Source organism: Oncorhynchus kisutch, linkage group LG3, assembly GCF_002021735.2.
Source record: "Oncorhynchus kisutch isolate 150728-3 linkage group LG3, Okis_V2, whole genome shotgun sequence".
NCBI classification, from domain to species: Eukaryota; Metazoa; Chordata; class Actinopteri; order Salmoniformes; family Salmonidae; genus Oncorhynchus; species Oncorhynchus kisutch.
Genome location: NC_034176.2, coordinates 27,675,794 through 27,693,697, shown reverse-complemented (window position 1 = coordinate 27,693,697; position 17,904 = coordinate 27,675,794). Strand labels below are relative to the sequence as shown.

General features: G+C 43.0%; 1 protein-coding gene across 2 annotated transcripts; it reads left to right on the top strand.

The window, feature by feature from the left end:
• The first annotated feature begins 179 nt into the window (after positions 1-179).
• LOC109871973 (long-chain-fatty-acid--CoA ligase 1-like) lies at positions 180-17,427 on the top strand. Of its 2 annotated transcripts, none has more exons than XM_020463029.2 (21): positions 180-320; positions 5,338-5,591; positions 5,792-5,906; positions 6,007-6,071; positions 6,187-6,288; positions 6,485-6,584; positions 10,326-10,504; positions 10,694-10,726; positions 10,832-10,883; positions 11,103-11,176; positions 11,487-11,564; positions 11,662-11,796; positions 11,955-12,089; positions 13,630-13,725; positions 13,825-13,897; positions 14,021-14,109; positions 14,234-14,350; positions 14,452-14,595; positions 14,720-14,821; positions 14,936-15,007; positions 15,167-17,427. In XM_020463029.2, exons 2-21 carry the CDS (start codon positions 5,340-5,342, stop codon positions 15,305-15,307), a joined length of 2,154 nt encoding a protein of 717 aa, XP_020318618.1. In that variant the 5' UTR covers positions 180-320; positions 5,338-5,339; the 3' UTR covers positions 15,308-17,427. The 2 variants fall into 2 exon arrangements, with proteins under 2 accessions (XP_020318618.1, XP_020318626.1); XM_020463037.2 differs by having other exon boundaries at positions 311-520.
• The last annotated feature ends 477 nt before the right edge of the window (positions 17,428-17,904 follow it).

Genomic DNA, 17,904 nt, shown 5'->3' with positions numbered 1-17,904 from the left:
TCCTGTCTGACATGTAGAGTTCAGTTCTATGACAATCTCTGATAGATGAGAGGTGCCTGAGGATGAGGGTATGAGACATGAGGGGCCTGAGAGATCTCTAATAGGTGGCTTATAGAGACGAGCCTGAGAGATGAGGTCTCCAGTAGGTGGCGGTATAAAGAGGGGCCTGAGGGATGAGGTCTGCAGCTGTACCCCTCTCAAGAAGAGGGGGGTTAAGGGTTACACTTTGGTGTGTTTGGTGTCGGTTGGTGATTTCGCTACTCTTGCCGAAGTAGAAGAACACAATTTGAAGAAAATTGGGTGACCTAGATTTCGTTTAGGTAAGAGTCGGTTGCCTCGAAACTATTTCTTTAAACTGTGGGGAAAGTTCTCTACTAGGTACAAATTAGCTAGAGTAGGTCATTGTAACACACTGGTAGTGGCACTATTGGATACAAGCGAGTGTACTCATCGTGGGGCATTAAGTGCAATACACCTTCAAACCTGTTTACAATTTCCATTCGATACAAGCTTTGAAAAGGTAACGTTACAGTACATTTCTGACGATTTTGAGTTGTCCTGCATAATTATGTCAACGGAGAAAGAGAGAGGCGCGTGTCCTCTCTGAAGATGATGCATGTTAAGTTATGTATTGGTCATGAATGGGACAGAAATAAGATTTTCGAGCTCGATATTCTAAACTTTGCAATGCATGGTAAGAAATTGTCAGCTGCCATAACAGTAGGTTATCAGTTTCAAGTAAGGATATATTTCAAATAGTTCTTTATACTTTTAATTCTAGCATATGAGGTGAAAACACCCATTGCAGAATTATGTGGTCCTTCTTTTTCTCCAAACAAAGGTAATTGCTATTTGGCTTGAAACCAATTTTATTTGGCCAGCTGGACCAAACACATGTATAGCTTGAGTTCTTTGGAATTCCTCCAATTGCAATTCATGCTGTACAGACATAATGTCTGGCTGCATGTACCCATGTGTCTGCATTGAGTTTGTTTTTGCAGGGGCTTTGTGCCTTTGCATTAATATTGAAGTCTATGTCTGTCTATGGAAACCACAGGCAACGTGTTTAAAAGTTGTCCATGTTGCTGGAATGCAGTCTGGGCAGGGCTGAGTTGGCATACTGTTGTGTCGCTGGTACAGTCAGATAGTGGAGGTATAGTAACACTGGGTAAAAGTGACACCTTGGACAGCTGAAGTTTGAGTGTCCATTTATGCATAGTGGGCTGTGCTGCTTTAGTGCACAAACACACATTCAAGACAGGCCCTCCTAATCAATACCATGGGAGTCTAATGATAATGGTAGGAGTTCTGCAAAGAACTCCTGTGTTCTCTGAGTGTGTGTTGACTCGAGTGATGCTGCTCTGTCTGCTCCTGGACAGTTAATCTTCCCAGCAGCCATCACCGTGACGCATACCGTGCCATCTTTCTTCCTCTCCGCTGCCTTTCCCGTCCCAAAACCCTAATTGTGACTATGTCTGTGTTTTTCACGCTTCATTTGGGAATCACAGCCGAAAAACAACCGTGCATTTCACTCGTTCTCCCCCTTACTCTGCCACTTACTCTGTCACTTCACTAACCTCACGTGTCCCCAGTGCTCTTCCCATCTCCATTCAGAGAACCGTTTGGTGTAGTGCTTAGGCTATGCTGCCACTCAGTCCTTCCTCTCACCACCTGTAGTTTTCTGGGTCAGATAATAACATGCCATTTGTCTTTCATCAGGGATGGTCTTCGAAGCCAACATGCCATTTGCTCACACGCGTAATGAGATTTATGTAGTGTGGTGGCTTTTGATCACTGGAAATCTGGAAAATACTGAATCTCTGCTTGGTGAAGAAATCCCTTGTCAACCACATTCCCCCATACACTTCTCTCCTGTGGAACATAGATCCAGGCCTGCAGTGACATGGGTACCCATGTTATTTTAGTACAGAGACAATGAGGATACAGATAGTGGATGCAATACTGCTCCTGATCCTCATTATTTTCCATTGGAGAGAATGACACGTGGTTTCTGCTTTGGTCTTAGTATTGCTCTGTTTTTTAATCTCTGTTTCTGCCTGCCAGCAGGAGTGAATATGCACAGACATTCAAACTGCCCTTGGGTGTCTTGTTAAATATTTGTCACTTTTGAAACTCTTAGCTGGTGCTTTATGCTACCCTTTAATGCCATTCCAGATTGTTGCGTTTAATCTACACGTTACAACACAGCAAATATATGTTAGAGGCCTACAATGGGTGTATTTAATCCCTCTTAGATATTTCATTTGCTTAGTAACTGTTTCACATGTCTCCATTATTCCCTTTGTCTCATCTCTGTTTGGGAGTAAGTGACAGTGAAGCACAATAGTCCCTGTCTGGCTCTGACAATAGCCATAATGAATGGGACTGAGGGAGGAAGGGAGATAATGCTACATTCTAGTCTAGATAAAGAGAGAAATAGGGGAACATAGGGAGATATTCTTCTTAGCAAGCCATTTGTTATGTGTCATATGAAAGACCATTTATTTTGTCTTTGTATACGTCAAAGGAGCCATGGGGACCTTCCAAACTCAGACTGCCACTTTTCAGCAGGTGTTGGCTCATACTGTAGTGCAACGCTTAAGACAATTGTAGCCATATGTATTATTTTATCAGCTAAAATAATTGTAATTATTATAAATGCTGGGCACAGTATGAATTATGTGACTACTCCAACATGCCATTTTATTTGAGTTCAGGGCAGTGTATTCTGGCTAGATATTGTGCATTTGGAGAGGTCCTAGAACTTTCAAAGAACTTGAACGAAAAAGTAATGAGAAAATCTTTGGTAATTATTTTCTCCAGGGGAGCGAACTGGGACATAGTTGGCCTGGTTCAAAGACTGAAGGAGAGGGGGTGACCACCCTTTATCCCCTTCACTTTTGAAAGAAGGGGGGAGAAAGTGGGTGAGAGGTTGAGGAGTATAGGGGAGGGGGATGTGAATTCCATGTGCATAAGCAGAGAAAGTGGAACTGTGGGCAAACTCATAGTTTGGAAGGACATACGAGATTTAAAAGACAGGAGGGTGTGAGAATGAAATGTTTTAGTAGATGTCCGTTTGTTTCACATTTGTTTTGGTTAACAATTACAGACTGGCAGGGAAACATGAGGGTGGACCTACAGGCCATCACGCTGTCCCTCCCATCTCGCCACCAAACTCTGTTACTGTATGCATCTACTCTCTCCCTCACTCGCTCCCTCTTTATTCTCTCCTCCCTGTAGCTCCATCTACGTTGGTAGACACAGAATTGACTAAGAGTAACCTAAGCGCATGTTTCTGGTTAGCCAATCATGATTACTTCCGAGTCCCTCTCCCCTATACACCCCAGCCCATTCATTCTCTCCTCAGTCCCCTTGTCTGTCTGCTGAGACGGAGGGCCAGTGTGATTCGGCTTTTTTTTTTAAATAGTGGACGTTGCATTATTTAGTTTTGGTCACCAAGTTTGTTTGTAATTGAGCTTTTTTTCATTTTGGGCTGCATAGGATCTGTCAGTCTCATTCCTAATTGTTCCATAAACATTTACCCCCCCCCCCCCCCCAGCCTCTCTTATCCCTGAAACTGACATGTACAGTCGTGGCCAAAAGTTTTGAGAATGAAACAAATATTTATTTTCACAGTCTGCTGCCTCAGTTTGTATGATGGCAATTTGCATATACTCCCTTCATAACAGAATGTTATGAAGGGTGATCAGAAGAATTGCAATTAATTGCAAAGTCCCTCTTTGCCATGCAAATGAACTGAATCCCCCCAAAAACATTTCCACTGCATTTTAGCCCTGCCACAAAAGGAAAAGCTGACATCATTTCAGTGATTCTCCCATTAACACAGGTGAGTGTTGACGAGGACAAGGCTGGAGATCACTCTGTCATGCTAATTGAGTTTGAATAACAGACTGGAAGCTTCAAAAGGAGGGTGGTGCTTGGAATCATTGTTCTTCCTCTGTCAACCATAATTACCTGAAAGGAAACACATGTCGTCATCATTGCTTTGCACAAAAAGGGCTTCACAGGCAAGGATATTGCTGCCAGTAAGATTGCACCTAAATCAACCATTTATCAGATCATCAAGAACTTCAAAGAGAGCGGTTCAATTGTTGTGAAGAAGGCTTCAGGGCACCCAAGAAAGGCCAGCAAGTGCCAGGAGCGTCTCCTAAAGTTGATTCAGCTGCGGGATCGGGGCACCACCAGTACAGAGCTTGCTCAGGAATGGCAGCAGGCAGGTGTGAGTGCATCTGTACGCACAGTGAGGCATAGGCTTTTGGAGGATGGTCTGGTGTCAAGAAGGGCAGCAGAGAAGCCACTTCTCTCCAGGAAAAACATCAGGGACAGACTGATATTCTGCACAAGGTACAGGGATTGGACTGCTGAGGACTGGGGTAAAGTCATTTTCTCTGAATCCCCTTTCCGAATTTTTGGGGCATCCGGAAAGAAGCTTGTCTGGAGAAGACAAGGTGAGCGCTACCATCAGTCCTGTGTCATGCCAACAGTAAAGCATCCTGAGACCATTCATTTGTGGGGTTGCTTCTCAGCCAAAGGAGTGGGCTCACTCACGATTTTGCCTAAGAACACAGCCATGAATAGAGAATGGTACCAACACATCCTCCGAGAGCAACTTCTCCCAACCATCCAGGAACAGCTTGGTGACGAACAATGCCTTTTCCAGCATGATGGAGCACCTTGCCATAAGGAAAAAGTGATGGGGGAACAAAACATCGATATTTTGGGTCCATGGCCAAGAAACTACCCAGACCTTAATCCCATTGAGAACTTGTGGTCAATCCTCAAGAGGCAGGTGGACAAACAAAACCCCACAAATTCTGACAAACTCCAAGCATTGATTATGCGAGAATGGGCAGCCATCAGTCTGGATGTGGCCCAGAAGTTATTTGACCGCATGCCAAGCCGGATTGCAGAAGTCTTGAAAAAGAAGGGTCAACACTGCAAATATTGACTCTTTGTATCAACTTCATGTAATTGTCAATGAAAGCCTTTGACACTTATGAAATGCTTGTAAAAATATCTAAAGACATTGAAGCAGAACACTTTGAAAATGAATATTGGTCATTCTGAAAACTTTTGGCCACGACTGTGGAATACTATTGTATAAGGGAGATTAACTCCTCTTTCTTGCATACAGCACATGCTTTATGTTCTGTTTCTAAAGTACAATAGCACCTGGACGTCTTTTCACAAGTTTGTAGAGAATTCCTGGATGTAATTGCTTTCACTTTTGACTCATTATATTTCGCTCTCATGCATTCAGACAAATTCTCTCTCTCTCTCTCTCTCTCTCTCTCTCTCTCTCTCTCTCTCTCTCAGCTATGCATTTTCAGGAGTGGTTACAATCCCTTCGTACCAGTGGGGGGGTTCGAGGACCTGAAAACAAAGACTTCTGGAGCCTTGTCCCCTCTCTCCCTTTGTCGTCCTCTTTCTCCTTCTCCTCCCTCTCTCTATCCCCGTCCTCTCTGCTGGGTATAGGGGCTCTGGCCTCCTTCACTGCATACTGGCTGGTGACTCGCCCTCGGCCCATGCGCCCCCCTTGTGATCTGAATGCCCAGTCTATCCCTGTACAGGTGAGAGTATTGTGTTCTGGAAGCTTCAAGGAGCAGATGAGTGTTAGTAAGGGTAATATTTATTCAGAACAGTCATGTTTGTGTGAGTAATAGTAGTTGTATTTATCGCTGTATTTTGGTTTGTAGTTATACTACTACATTAACGTTGATTACATTAAAGAGCTGAAGAGGGAGAGTTTTATGGAGTCTGTGTATTGCAGGGAGAGCCCAATTGGAGGCGTTCAGCTTTGCTCAAGGATGATGTTCTGTTGGAGTTCTACTATGATGACACCAGGACAGCCTATGACATGTTCCAGAGAGGACTGAGAGTGGCAGGTGAGCTGGCCAGACACAGTGGACTAATGAGCTAGTTAGGAGCACTGACAACTTACCAGACATGCCAGAGTGTACCTGACTAGATTGTGTTGATGCACAGGGGATGGCCCATGCCTTGGCTTCAGGAAACCTGGGGAACCTTACCAGTGGATATCCTACACTGAGGTCTGTGGAGTGTGGATCTTTTGGTCTTTGATTATTATTACCAAGTAATTACATTATAAGGTATGCTCTGTTCATTGATTTGAATTATTGTTGCTGTCTGATTGTCCTGTTTTAGGTGGCTGAACAGGCACAGGTGCTGGGCTCTGGGCTTTTGGGCAAAGGCTGCCAACCAAACCCTGAGCAGTTAGTTGGAATATTTGCTCAGAACAGGCCAGAGGTACAGATGGCTACACATTCCTTCCCTGCTATTCTACGTAGTGAGATGCCATGATGTTTAATCCTAAGATTTCCCTGTCTGTTAGAGCACTGTCCTTGTAGAGACTCCACTAATGTAGTGACCAAGCATCAGTTAGGAAGGAGTCTGGGCTCTGTCTTTCTAATAGTGATGCTCTGTCTCCCTCTGTTGGTGGCAGTGGATCATTTCAGAGCTGGCCTGCTACACCTTCTCAATGGCTGTGGTGCCCCTGTATGACACACTTGGAGAGGAGGCCATGGTGCATATCCTCAACCTGGGTAAGGCTGGAATACTCTGTTACAACATACTGATATATATATATATATATACCTACTCATTCCAGGGTTTCTTTATTTTTACTATATTAATAGTGAATACATCAAAGCTATTAAATAACACATCTGGAAGGATGTAGTAACCAAAAAAAGTGTTAAACAAATCAAAATATGTTTTATATTTGAGACTTCAAAGTAGCCACCCTTTGCCTTGATGACAACTTTGCACACTCTTGGCATTCTCTCAACCAGCTTCAATTGAGGTAGTCACCTGGAATGCATTTCAAGTAACAGGTGTTCCTTGTTAAAAGTTCATTTGTGGAATTTCTTTCCTTAATGTGTTTGAGCCAATAAGTTGTGTGGTGACAAGGTATGGGTGGTATACAGAAGATAGCCCTATTTGGTAAAAGACCCAAGTCCATATTATGGCAAGACCAGCTCAGATAAGAAAAGAGAAATGACAGTCCATCATCCACCATGAAGGTCAGTCAATCCGGAAAATGTCACGAACTTTGAAAGTTTCTTCAAGTGCAGTCGCAAAAACCATCAAGCGCTACGATGAGGACCGCCACAGGAAAGGAAGACCCAGAGTTATCCCTAAAGCCAACACCTCATTTGGCCGCCTTTCGTTCCAGTTCTCTGCTGCCTGTGACTGGAACGAATTGCAAAAATCGCTGAAGTTGGAGACTTATCTCCCTCACCAACTTCAAACATCTGCTATCTGAGCAGTTAACCGATCGCTGCAGCTGTACATAGTCTATCGGTAAATAGCCCACCCATTTTTACCTACCTCATCCCCATACTGTTTTTATTTACTTTTCTGCTCTTTTGCACACCAATATCTCTACCTGTACATGACCATCTGATCATTTATCACTCCAGTGTTATTAATCTGCAAAATTGTAATTATTCGCCTACCTCCTCATGCCTTTTGCACACAATGTATATAGACTCCCCTTCTTCTTCTTCCTTTCTACTGTGTTATTGGCTTATTGTTTACTCCATGTGTAACTCTGTGTTGTCTGTTCACACTGCTATGCTTAATCTTGGCCAGGTCGCAGTTGCAAATGAGAACTTGTTCTCAACTAGCCTACCTGGTTAAATAAAGGTGAAATAAATAAAAATAAAAAACCTCTGCTGCAGATGATTAGAGTTACCAGCCTCAGCAATCGGCAATTAACTGCACCTCAGATTGCAGCCCCAAAAAATGCTTCACAAAGTTCAGGTAACAGACACATCTCAACATCTCAACATAAACTGTAAACAGAGGCTTTCCTGGTTGAATTGCTGCAAAGAAACCACTACTTAAGACACCAATAAGAAGAAGACTTACTTGGGCCAAGAAACACGAGCAATGGACATTAGACTGGTGGAAATCTTTCCTTTTGGTCTGATGTCCAAATTTGAGATTTTCAGATGTAACCGCCGTGTCTTTGTGAGATGCAGAGTAGGTGAACAGATCTCTGCATGTGTGGATCCCCTCATGAAGCATGGAGGAGGTGGTGTGGGGGTGCTTTGCTGTTGACCCTGTCTGTGATTTATTTCGAATTCAAGGCACACATAACCAGCATGGCTACCACAGCATTCTGCAGCAATACGCCATCCCATCTGGTTTGCACTTAGTCCCACTATCATTTGTTTTTCAACAGGACAATAACCCAACACACCTCAAGGCTGTGTAAGGGATATTTGACCAAGAAGGAGAGTGATGGAGTGCTGCATCAGATGACCTGGCCTCCACAAACCTCAACTAAATTGAGATGAGTTGGACCGCAGATTGAAGGAAAAGCAGCCACAAGTGCTCAGCATATGTGGGACCTCCTTCAAGACTGTTGGAAAAGCATTCCAGGTGAAGCTGGTTGAGAGAATGCTGAGTGTGCATCAAGGCAAAGGGTGGATACTTTGAAGAATCTCAAATATAAAATATATTTAGATTTGTTTAACACTTTTTTGGGTTACTCCATCATTCCATATGTGTTTAATAGTTTTGATGTCTTCACTATTATTCTACAATGTAGAAAATAGTAAAAGTTAACAAAAACCCTGGAATGAGTAAGTGTGGCCAAACTTTTGACTCGTACTATGTATATAATATACAGTTGAAGTAGGAAGTTTACATGCACCCAGGTTGGAGTCATTAAAACTCGTTTTTCAACCACTCCACAAATTTCTTGTTAACAAACTGTAGTTTTTGCAAGTTGGTTAGGACATCTACTTTGCATGACACAAGTCATTTTTCCAACAATTGTTGGAATAATTCACTTTCACAATTCCAGTGGGTCAGAAGTTTACATACACTAAGTTGACTGTGCCTTTAAACAGTTTGGAAAATTCCAGAAAATTATGTCATGGCTTTAGAAGCTTCTGATAGGCTAATTGACATCATTTCAGTCAATTGGAGGTGTACCTGTGGATATATTACAAGGCCTACCATCAAACTCAGTGCCTCTTTGCTTGACATCATGGGAAAATTAAAAGAAATCAGCCAAGACAGGTCTGGTTGTTCCTTGAGAGAAATTTCCAAACACCTGAATGTACCACGTTCATCTGTACAAACAGTAGTATGCAAGTATAAACACCATGCAGCCTTCATACCACTCAGGAAGGAGAGGCGTTCTGTCTCCTAGAGATGAACGTACTTTGGTGCGAACACGGCAAATCAATCCCAGAACAACAGGAAAGGACCTTGTGAAGATGCTGGAGGAAACGGGTACAAAATGTGTCTATATCCACAGTAAAACGATTCCTATATAGACAGAACCTGAAGGCCCCTCAGGAAGGAAGAAGCCACTGCTCCAAAACAACAATTTTAAAAAGGCCAGACTACAGTTTGCAACTGCACATGGGGACAAAGGTCGTACTTTTTGGAGAAATGTCCTCTGGTCTGATGAAACAAAATAGAACTGTTTGGCCATAATGACCATCGTTATGTTTGGAGGAAAAAGGGGGAGGCTTGCAAGCCGAAGAACACCATCCCAACCGTGAAGCATGGGGGTGCTTTGCTGCAGGAGGGACTGGTGCACTTCACAAAATAGATGGCATCATGAGGGAGGAAAATTACGTGGATATATTGAAGCAACAACTCAAGACCTCAGTCAGGAAGTTAAAGCTTGGTCGCGAATGGGTCTTCCAAATGGACAATGACCCAAAGCATACTTCCAAAGTTGTGGCAAAATGGCTTAAGGACAACAAAGTCAAGGTATTGGAGTGACCATCACAAAGCCCTGACCTCAATCCCATAGAAAATTTGTAGGCAGAACTTAAAAAGTGTGTGTGAGTGAGCAAGGAGGCCTGCAAACCTGACTCGGTTATACCAGCTCTGTCAGGAGGAATGGGCCAAAATTCACCCAACTTATTGTGGGAAGCTTGTGGAAGGCTACTCAAAACATTTGACCCAAGTTCAACAATTTAAAGGCAATGTTACCAAATACTAATTGAGTGAATGTAAACTTCTGACCCACTGGGAATATGAAAGAAATAAAAACTGAAATAAATCATTCTCTCTACTATTATTCTGACATTTCACATTCTTAAAATAAAGTGGTGATCCTAACTGATCTAAGACCAGGAATTTTTACTATGACTAAATGTCAGGAATTGTGAAAAACTGAGTTTAAATGTATTTGGCTACGTTGTGTATATAAACTTCCGACTTCAACTGTGTGTGTGTATTTATTTATTGGTCCACTCCTATACCACTGTCCTTTTAATCTTCATGTTAATTTTGGCTGTTTCACCTCCTAGCTGAGATCTCTCTGGTGATCTGTGACAAGGAGGAGAAGGCAGAGTCCCTTCTGGGGAATAAGGAGAAGGGTGTGACGCCTACTCTCTCCTGTCTGGTGCTCTTCAATCCCTGCAGTGATGCCATAGTGGAGAGGGGGAAGAACTGTGGAGTGGAGATTCTTGAACTCACACAGCTCATGGTGGGAGGAGGGTAGATGTATAACATGTAAAGATGATGAATTGATAGAATAGATGCCTGCTTCTTTGGTTGTGATACTGGATCAACATCACAAACAAAAGATCCCATCACACACCCTGTCGCTGGGGTTAGAAGTCACCTTGAGTACCATAGACATGACCGTGTGTGTGTGTGTGTGTGTGTATTGCAGGAACTTGGACGACAGAACCTCAAAGATCCTGCGGTGAGTTTTTCTCTGGTAAATGTCGATTGGGTCACAATTACAGTTTTTGCTGCTTCCCTACTGTTTTTGATCCTGTTGTCATTCATCCGTGTCTGTTTGTTGCAGCCACCCCAACCCCAGGACCTGGCAGTCGTGTGCTTCACCAGTGGAACCACAGGTACCATGTGTTTTTATAGATCTCTGTGTGAGTCCTCAAGTACCCCCACTACCCTGCATGTTAATCATATACTTAAGCATTTACCCACGCTACTAGGAATGTGCCCATGGGGGCCCACTGACAACCTCTCATTAAGTTATGAGATAAATTCTGGTGTTACACAGAGCCGTGCAGTGATGCCCTCCTCCAAACTAAACTGTGTTCTGTTTATTTGACCAGGAAAGCCCAAGGGAGCCATGATCACCCACGGCAACATCGCCTCCAATTCCTCCTCTGTTATTAAGATCCTGGAGGTCTGTTCTGGCTCCCACCTCCGTCTTGAATTCAGAAGGAGTTTCATGGCTAGCTACATTTTCTCTATTTGTCTCACTCCATCCCTCGTTCCATCTCTCTCTCTGGTCTTCTCCCTGTAGTGTTTTAAGAGATGATAAATGGGATGTTTAATAGCCCTTGTGAATGCGAAATAGTTTACCCATAATTGTCCTTGTAAAATATACATTGCTGTTGTAAAATCTAGATTGCATATTTTAATTGGTTGCATGTCATCTCTATTATCCACTGTGTAACCTTTTTTAATGCGTCAATTATATCCCTCCATTACAGGGGTCATTTGTAATTCAGCAAGAGGACGTGTCAATATCTTACCTGCCTCTTGCCCACATGTTTGAGAGGATGATTCAGGTAGCTCACCCTCTTATGATTACAATAATACTTTTCTATGTCTGTCTTGGTGACTATACATGTTAGACAGTGCTCTAAATGCTCCTGTCTGCCTCAGGTGTCCATGCTATGTCATGGGGCCAGGGTAGGATTCTACCAGGGGGATATCTCCCTGCTCATGGATGATATTAAGACTCTGAAACCCACCTTCTTCCCAGTGGTGCCTCGCCTACTCAACCGCATCTACGACAAGGTCAGCAGATGAGTGCAAATCCTATGATACTGTACCAACCATACAATTGGTATTTGTTTATGTGGCCTGTACCAACCATACAATTGGTATTTGTTTATGTGGCCTTACTTCTAATTGTTTCTATGCTCTCTTCTGTGTGCATGCATGTCTGTGTGTAGATCTTAGGCTCCGTGACGTCCCCATTGCGCCGGGCAGTGCTGCACTATGCAGTGAGGAGGAAGCAGGCTGAGCTCAGCAGTGGGGTGGTACGTAACAACAGTCTGTGGGACAGGCTGGTGTTCAACAGGATTCAGGTACGTCACTGAACACATACAGTGCATTCTGAAGTATTCAGACCCCTTCCTTTTTTCCACATTTTGGTATGTTACAGCCTTATTCTAAAATTAATTAAATATGTTTTTTCTCTCATCACACAATACCCCATAATGACAGAGTGAAATCAGGTTTTTAGAAATGTTTGCAAATCTATTAAAAATAAATACCTTAAGTATTCAGACCCTTTGCTATGAGACTCAGAATTTAAGCTAACCATTGATCATCATTGAGACACCTGTTTTTATATAAGGTCCCACAGTTGACCGTGCATGTCAGAGCAAAAACCAAGCCATGAGGTTGAAGGAATTGTCCATAGAGCTCCGAGACAGGATTGTGTCGAGGCACAGATCTGGGGAAGGGTACCAAACCATTCCTGTAGTATTGAAGGTCCCCAAGAACACAGTGGCTTCCATCATTCTTAAATGGAAGAAGTTTGGACTCTTACTAGAGCTGGCTGCCCGGCCAAACTGAGTAATCGGGGGAAAAGGGCCTTGGTCAGGAAGGTGATTAAGAACCCTATGATCACTCTGACAGAGCAGAGTTCCTCTGTGGAGATGGTTGTCCTTCTGGAAGGTTCTTCCATCTCTGCAGCACTCCAACAATCAGGTATTTATGGTAGTGGCAGCATCATGCTGTAGGGTTGTTTTTCAGGGACTGGGAGACTAGTCAGAATCAAGAAAAAGATGAACGGAGCAAAGTACAGAGAGTCTTGATGAAAACCTGCTCCAGAGCGTTAGGTCCTTAGACTGGGGTGAAGGTTCACCTTCCAACAGGACAACGACCCTAAGCACACAAGCAAGACAATGCAGGAGTGGCTTCAGGACAAGTTTCTGAATGTTCTTGAGTGGCCCAGCCAGAGCCTGGACTTGAACCCGATCTAACATCTCTGGAGAGACCTGAAAATAGCTGTGCCCCGATGCTCCCCATCCAACGTGACAGAGCTTGAGAGATCTCTGCAGAGAAAAATGGGAGAAATTCCCCAAATAAAGTTGTGCCAAGATTATAGCGTCCATACCCAAGAAGACTCAATATTGTAATCGATGCCAAAGGTGCTTTGTTGAGGCGGCAGGTTAGAGCGTTGGACTAGTAACCCAAAGGTTGCAAGATCGAATCCCCGAGCTGACAAGGTACAAATCTGTCATTCTGCCCCTGAACAAGGTAGTTAACCCACTGTTCCTAGGTTGTCTTTGAAAATAAGAATTTGTTCTTAATTGACTTACCTAGTTAAATAAATCAAAGTACTGAGTAAAGGGTCTGAATACTTATGTATATTATTTTAAATTTTTTTTTATTTTTTTTTATATATTTGCAAAAATGTCTAACCTGTTTTTGCTTTGCTATTATGTATAGATTTGATGGAAAAACTATTGAATACATTTTAGAATAAGGCTGTATGGTAACAAAATGTGGAAAAAGTCAAGGGGTCTGAATACTTTCTTAATGCACGGTTAAGTCTTCCTTTTCAGAAAACTATTTGTTAGATGTAATTGGATTCTCGTTGTTTCTTTTGTGTTTCAGGCTAATTTAGGAGGTAATCTGAGGTTCATCCTGACCGCCTCGGCCCCCATCTCCCCCACCGTGCTCTCCTTCCTCAGGGCCACCCTCGGCTGTCTGGTGAGAATACCTGCCTGGAGCTCAGACTAAATATGTGGGTTTATTTCAGATGGGGGTGTGAGGTTTAGTGATGTGGAATGTGCCTGCTGCTCTGTGCAGATCTTTGAGGGCTACGGTCAGACTGAATGCACAGCAGGCTGCACCTTCTCCATGCCAGGTGACTGGAGTGCAGGTAAGGGCTGACTCTGACTATGGGAAACTATGTACTTCTTATCTGGAGACAACTAGTCACTGATCCCAGTAGCTGCGTGTTGGTTATACTCTGGTACTGTGTGTGTGTGTGTGTGTCTCTCAGGCCATGTTGGTGCTCCATTGCCCTGTGCCATGGTGAAGTTGATTGACATTCCTGATATGAACTATTATGCCAAGAACGGAGAAGGAGAGGTGAGGTGGTAACAAAGCATCATGGTGTTATTGTACAACATACCCAGCAAAAATGTATCCCTCTGGCTGTTGTCTCATATGCTGTTCCAATATTAACACTCTTCCTACCTTTCTGCTGAGTTAGATCTGTATCCGTGGCCACAGTGTGTTCCGGGGATACCTGAAAGATGAGGAGAAAACAACGGAGGCCCTGGACCGTGATGGCTGGCTGCACAGTGGAGACGTGGGCCAGTGGCTACCGGTGAGCTGGGTTACAGTAGAGGACAATGATCAGTAGATCCTCCAGTCAGTCAAGTCACATAGATTTTCATGTGAATGTGTGTCGGTATGTTTTCCTGTTAGAATGGGACACTTCGCATCATCGACCGGAAGAAGCACATCTTCAAGCTGTCCCAGGGAGAGTACATTGCCCCTGAGAAGATTGAGAATGTCTACATGCGTTGTGTCCCTGTGCTACAGGTCTTTGTGCACGGAGACAGTCTACAGGTATTTGTGATATTCTGGTACTCTTCTATTCACTCTCAGAGAATAGTCCCTTTTCTAAGAATCAGTCATTCTTTCTAACACTGTTTTATGTTTTGTTTCTTCTGTGTGAATGTCCTGTTTCCAGTCTCACCTGATCGGTATTGTTGTGCCAGACCCAGAAGTGTTCATTGACTGGGTTAAGAAGAGGGGAATCGTTGGATCCTATGAGGAACTCTGCCAGAATCCAGTATGTGACGTCACCCTGGTTCACTCAATAGGCCATCTGCACCTTTACAATGTTTGCTGTTGTTGGATTGTATCAATTCTGAAGGTACTGATTTGAAATCTTCTCTCACTACAGGATGTGAAGAAAGAAGTGTTAGAAGACATGACAGCCGTGGGGAAGGAAGCTGGGCTGAAGTCATTTGAGCAGGTGAGGAATCTTCAACATGAATACAGGCATACATTGACTTCATATTTGTAACAAATGGTGCCATGGTATATGAAGACATAAAACATGGTGTAACAGGAAACTGAATGCAACATAAAGACATGAGTCTGATCCTTTTGCCATCTCTTTCCTCACTGTCAGGTGAAGGACCTGCACCTGCATCCAGAGATGTTCAGTGTGAGCAACGGTCTCCTCACCCCCACTCTGAAGACCAGACGAGTGGACATCCACAGGGTCTTCCAGGAACAGATCACAAACATGTATAGCACAACAGCCATCTAGAAGACCTCTCCACTGTAACATGCTCACACACTCCAATGACATTTACAGTTGAAGTTGGGAAGTTTACATAAACTTAGGTTGGAGTCATTAAAACTTGTTTTTCAACCACTCCACAAATGTCTTGTTAACAAACTATAGTTTTGTCAAGTCTGTTAGGGCATCTAAGTAATTTTTCCAACAATTGTTTAGACAGATTATTTCACGTATAATTCACTTTCACAATTCCAGTGGGTCAGAAGTTTACATACACTAAGTTGACTGTGCCTTTAAACAGCTTGGAAAATTCCATAAAATTATGTCATGGTTTTAGAAGCTTCTGATAGGGTAAATTACATCATCTGAGTCAATTGGAGGTGTACCTGTGGATGTATTTCAAGGCCTACCTTCAAACTCTGTGCCTCTTTGCTTGACATGGGAAAATCAAAAGAAATCAGCCAAGACCCTAATTTTTTAAATCTCCACAAGTCTGGTTGATCCTTGGGAGCAATTTCCAAACACCTGAAGGTACAACATTCATCTGTACAAACAATAGTACGCAAGTATAAACACCATGGGACCATGCAGCCGTCATACCGCTCAGGAAGGAGACGCGTTCTGTCCACTAGAGATGAGTGTACTTTGGTTCGAAAAGTGCAAATCCATCCCAGAACAACAGCAAAGGACCCTGTGAAGATGCTGGAGGAAACGGTTACAAAAGTATCTATATCCACAGTAAAACGAGTCCTAAATAGACTAAACCTGAAAGGCCACTCAGGAAGGAAGCAGCTACTGCTCCAAAACTGCCATAAAAAAGCCAGACTACGGTTTGCAACTGCATATGGGGACAAAGATCATACTTTTTTAGAGAAATGTCCTCTGGTCTGATGAAACAAAAATAGAACTGTTTGGGCATAATGACCATCGTTATGTTTGGAGGAAAAAGGGGGAGGCTTGCAAGCCAAAGTACACCATCCCAACCGTGAAGCATGGGGGTGCTTTGCTGCAGGAGGGTCTGGTACACTTCACAAAGTAGATGGATCATGAGGGAGGAAAATTTACGTGGATATATTGACATAACATCTCAAGACATCAGTCAGGAAGTTAAAGCTTGGTCGCAAATGGGTCTTACAAATGGACAATGACCCCAAGCATACTTCCAAAGTTGTGGCAAAATGGCTTAAGAGTCAAGGTATTGGAGTGGCCATCAAAGCCCTGAACTCAATCCCATAGAAAATGTGTGGGCAGAACTGAAAAAGCGTGTGTGAACAAGGAGGCCTACATACCTGACTCCGTTACACCAGCTCTGTCAGCAGGAATGGGCCAAAATTCACCCAACTTATTGTGGATAGCTTGTGGAAGGCTACCCAAAACGTTTGACCCAAGTTAAACAATTTAAAGGCAATGCTACCAAATACTAATTGAGTGTATGTAAACTTCTGACCCACTGGGAATGTGAAGTAAATCACTCTATTATTCTGACATTTCACATTCTTTAAACAAAGTGGTGACCCTAACTGACCTAAGACAGGGAATTTTTACTAGGATTAGTTTACATACACCTTAGCCAGATACATTTAAACTTCTGACTTCAACTGTACATGAACTGTCTGTGTTTTCTGTAACTGGACAAAGATATGCAGTTTGTTGGATCTCACTATAGTACTAAAAACTGAGCATGTAGCCATGCCAATAGAGGTTATTGCTACAGTACACTGCTCAATACTATCAAACACAATTGGTACGGTTTTCAGGGGATTCCATACTTTTTAGATCTTTGGACATGCATCAGTATGTCAAATGTATTTTCATTGTTTAAATATCATAGACAGTAGGAACAACAACATTAAATGGGACCAAACTATTTTCCTTGCAGAAAACCTGGCCATTTTTTTAAATGGTAGAGTGAGTGGGTAAGTAGACATTAGGTGAGCCTGATATTGCCCCCCTGGACCACACTTCCATCCTTCTGACCAATACGTAACATCTAAACCTCGGGAAGCTGTTTCTTACAGTGCAAAATAATTAATATTCACATGTGTATTCTCTGATTCTAGAGATGATTTAGTGTTCTCAGTGAAGCTGTGGCTGAGATACAGTAGCTTTGAACAAGATATCTGCAATAAATCATTCCCATTTACTGACCACTGTCCTTTCTCCAAAGTTATAAGGGATTCAACTGAAACATTACCCTTAAAGACATGCTCCAGAACTTTTTTAAACCTCCCGCTTTGGGCTGGGTGTATCAATGTGTAGTTCATACTACGAGCAAATTACCATCTTCTCAATTAGCCATTACATCCTTAGTTTGAAAGGGATTGTGCTGTGTCGTTTTCCCCACATGGGCCAGCCCCGAGCAATTCAAGATGTAGTCAATGAGCTTCGGCCCCTCGCCATTTGGGTGACCGCTAGAAAGATGCATACACAGTAGAGCGCGAAAAAACAATGACGTGGTGCACATATGGCATAACATTTTCAGGGACCATTTTTAAAACTACTGGCAAGACATTATACAAAAGTACTGGAGAATCTCTAATGTAATTTATCCAGTTGCCATTAAATAGTGCATTTGTAAATGGGAAGAACAAACGGAATATTGATGAGATATGTTCACTGGACAC

Excerpts from the sequence above, each read along its gene's own strand:
- LOC109871973 (XM_020463029.2), top strand. The coding sequence starts at position 5,340 with ATGCATTTTCAGGAGTGGTTACAATCCCTTCGTACCAGTGGGGGGGTT. Across the intron at positions 10,505-10,693 it reads TTGAACTCACACAGCTCATG|GAACTTGGACGACAGAACCT; the intron begins GTGGGAGGAGGG and ends TGTGTATTGCAG. Across the intron at positions 11,797-11,954 it reads TCAACCGCATCTACGACAAG|ATCTTAGGCTCCGTGACGTC; the intron begins GTCAGCAGATGA and ends GTCTGTGTGTAG.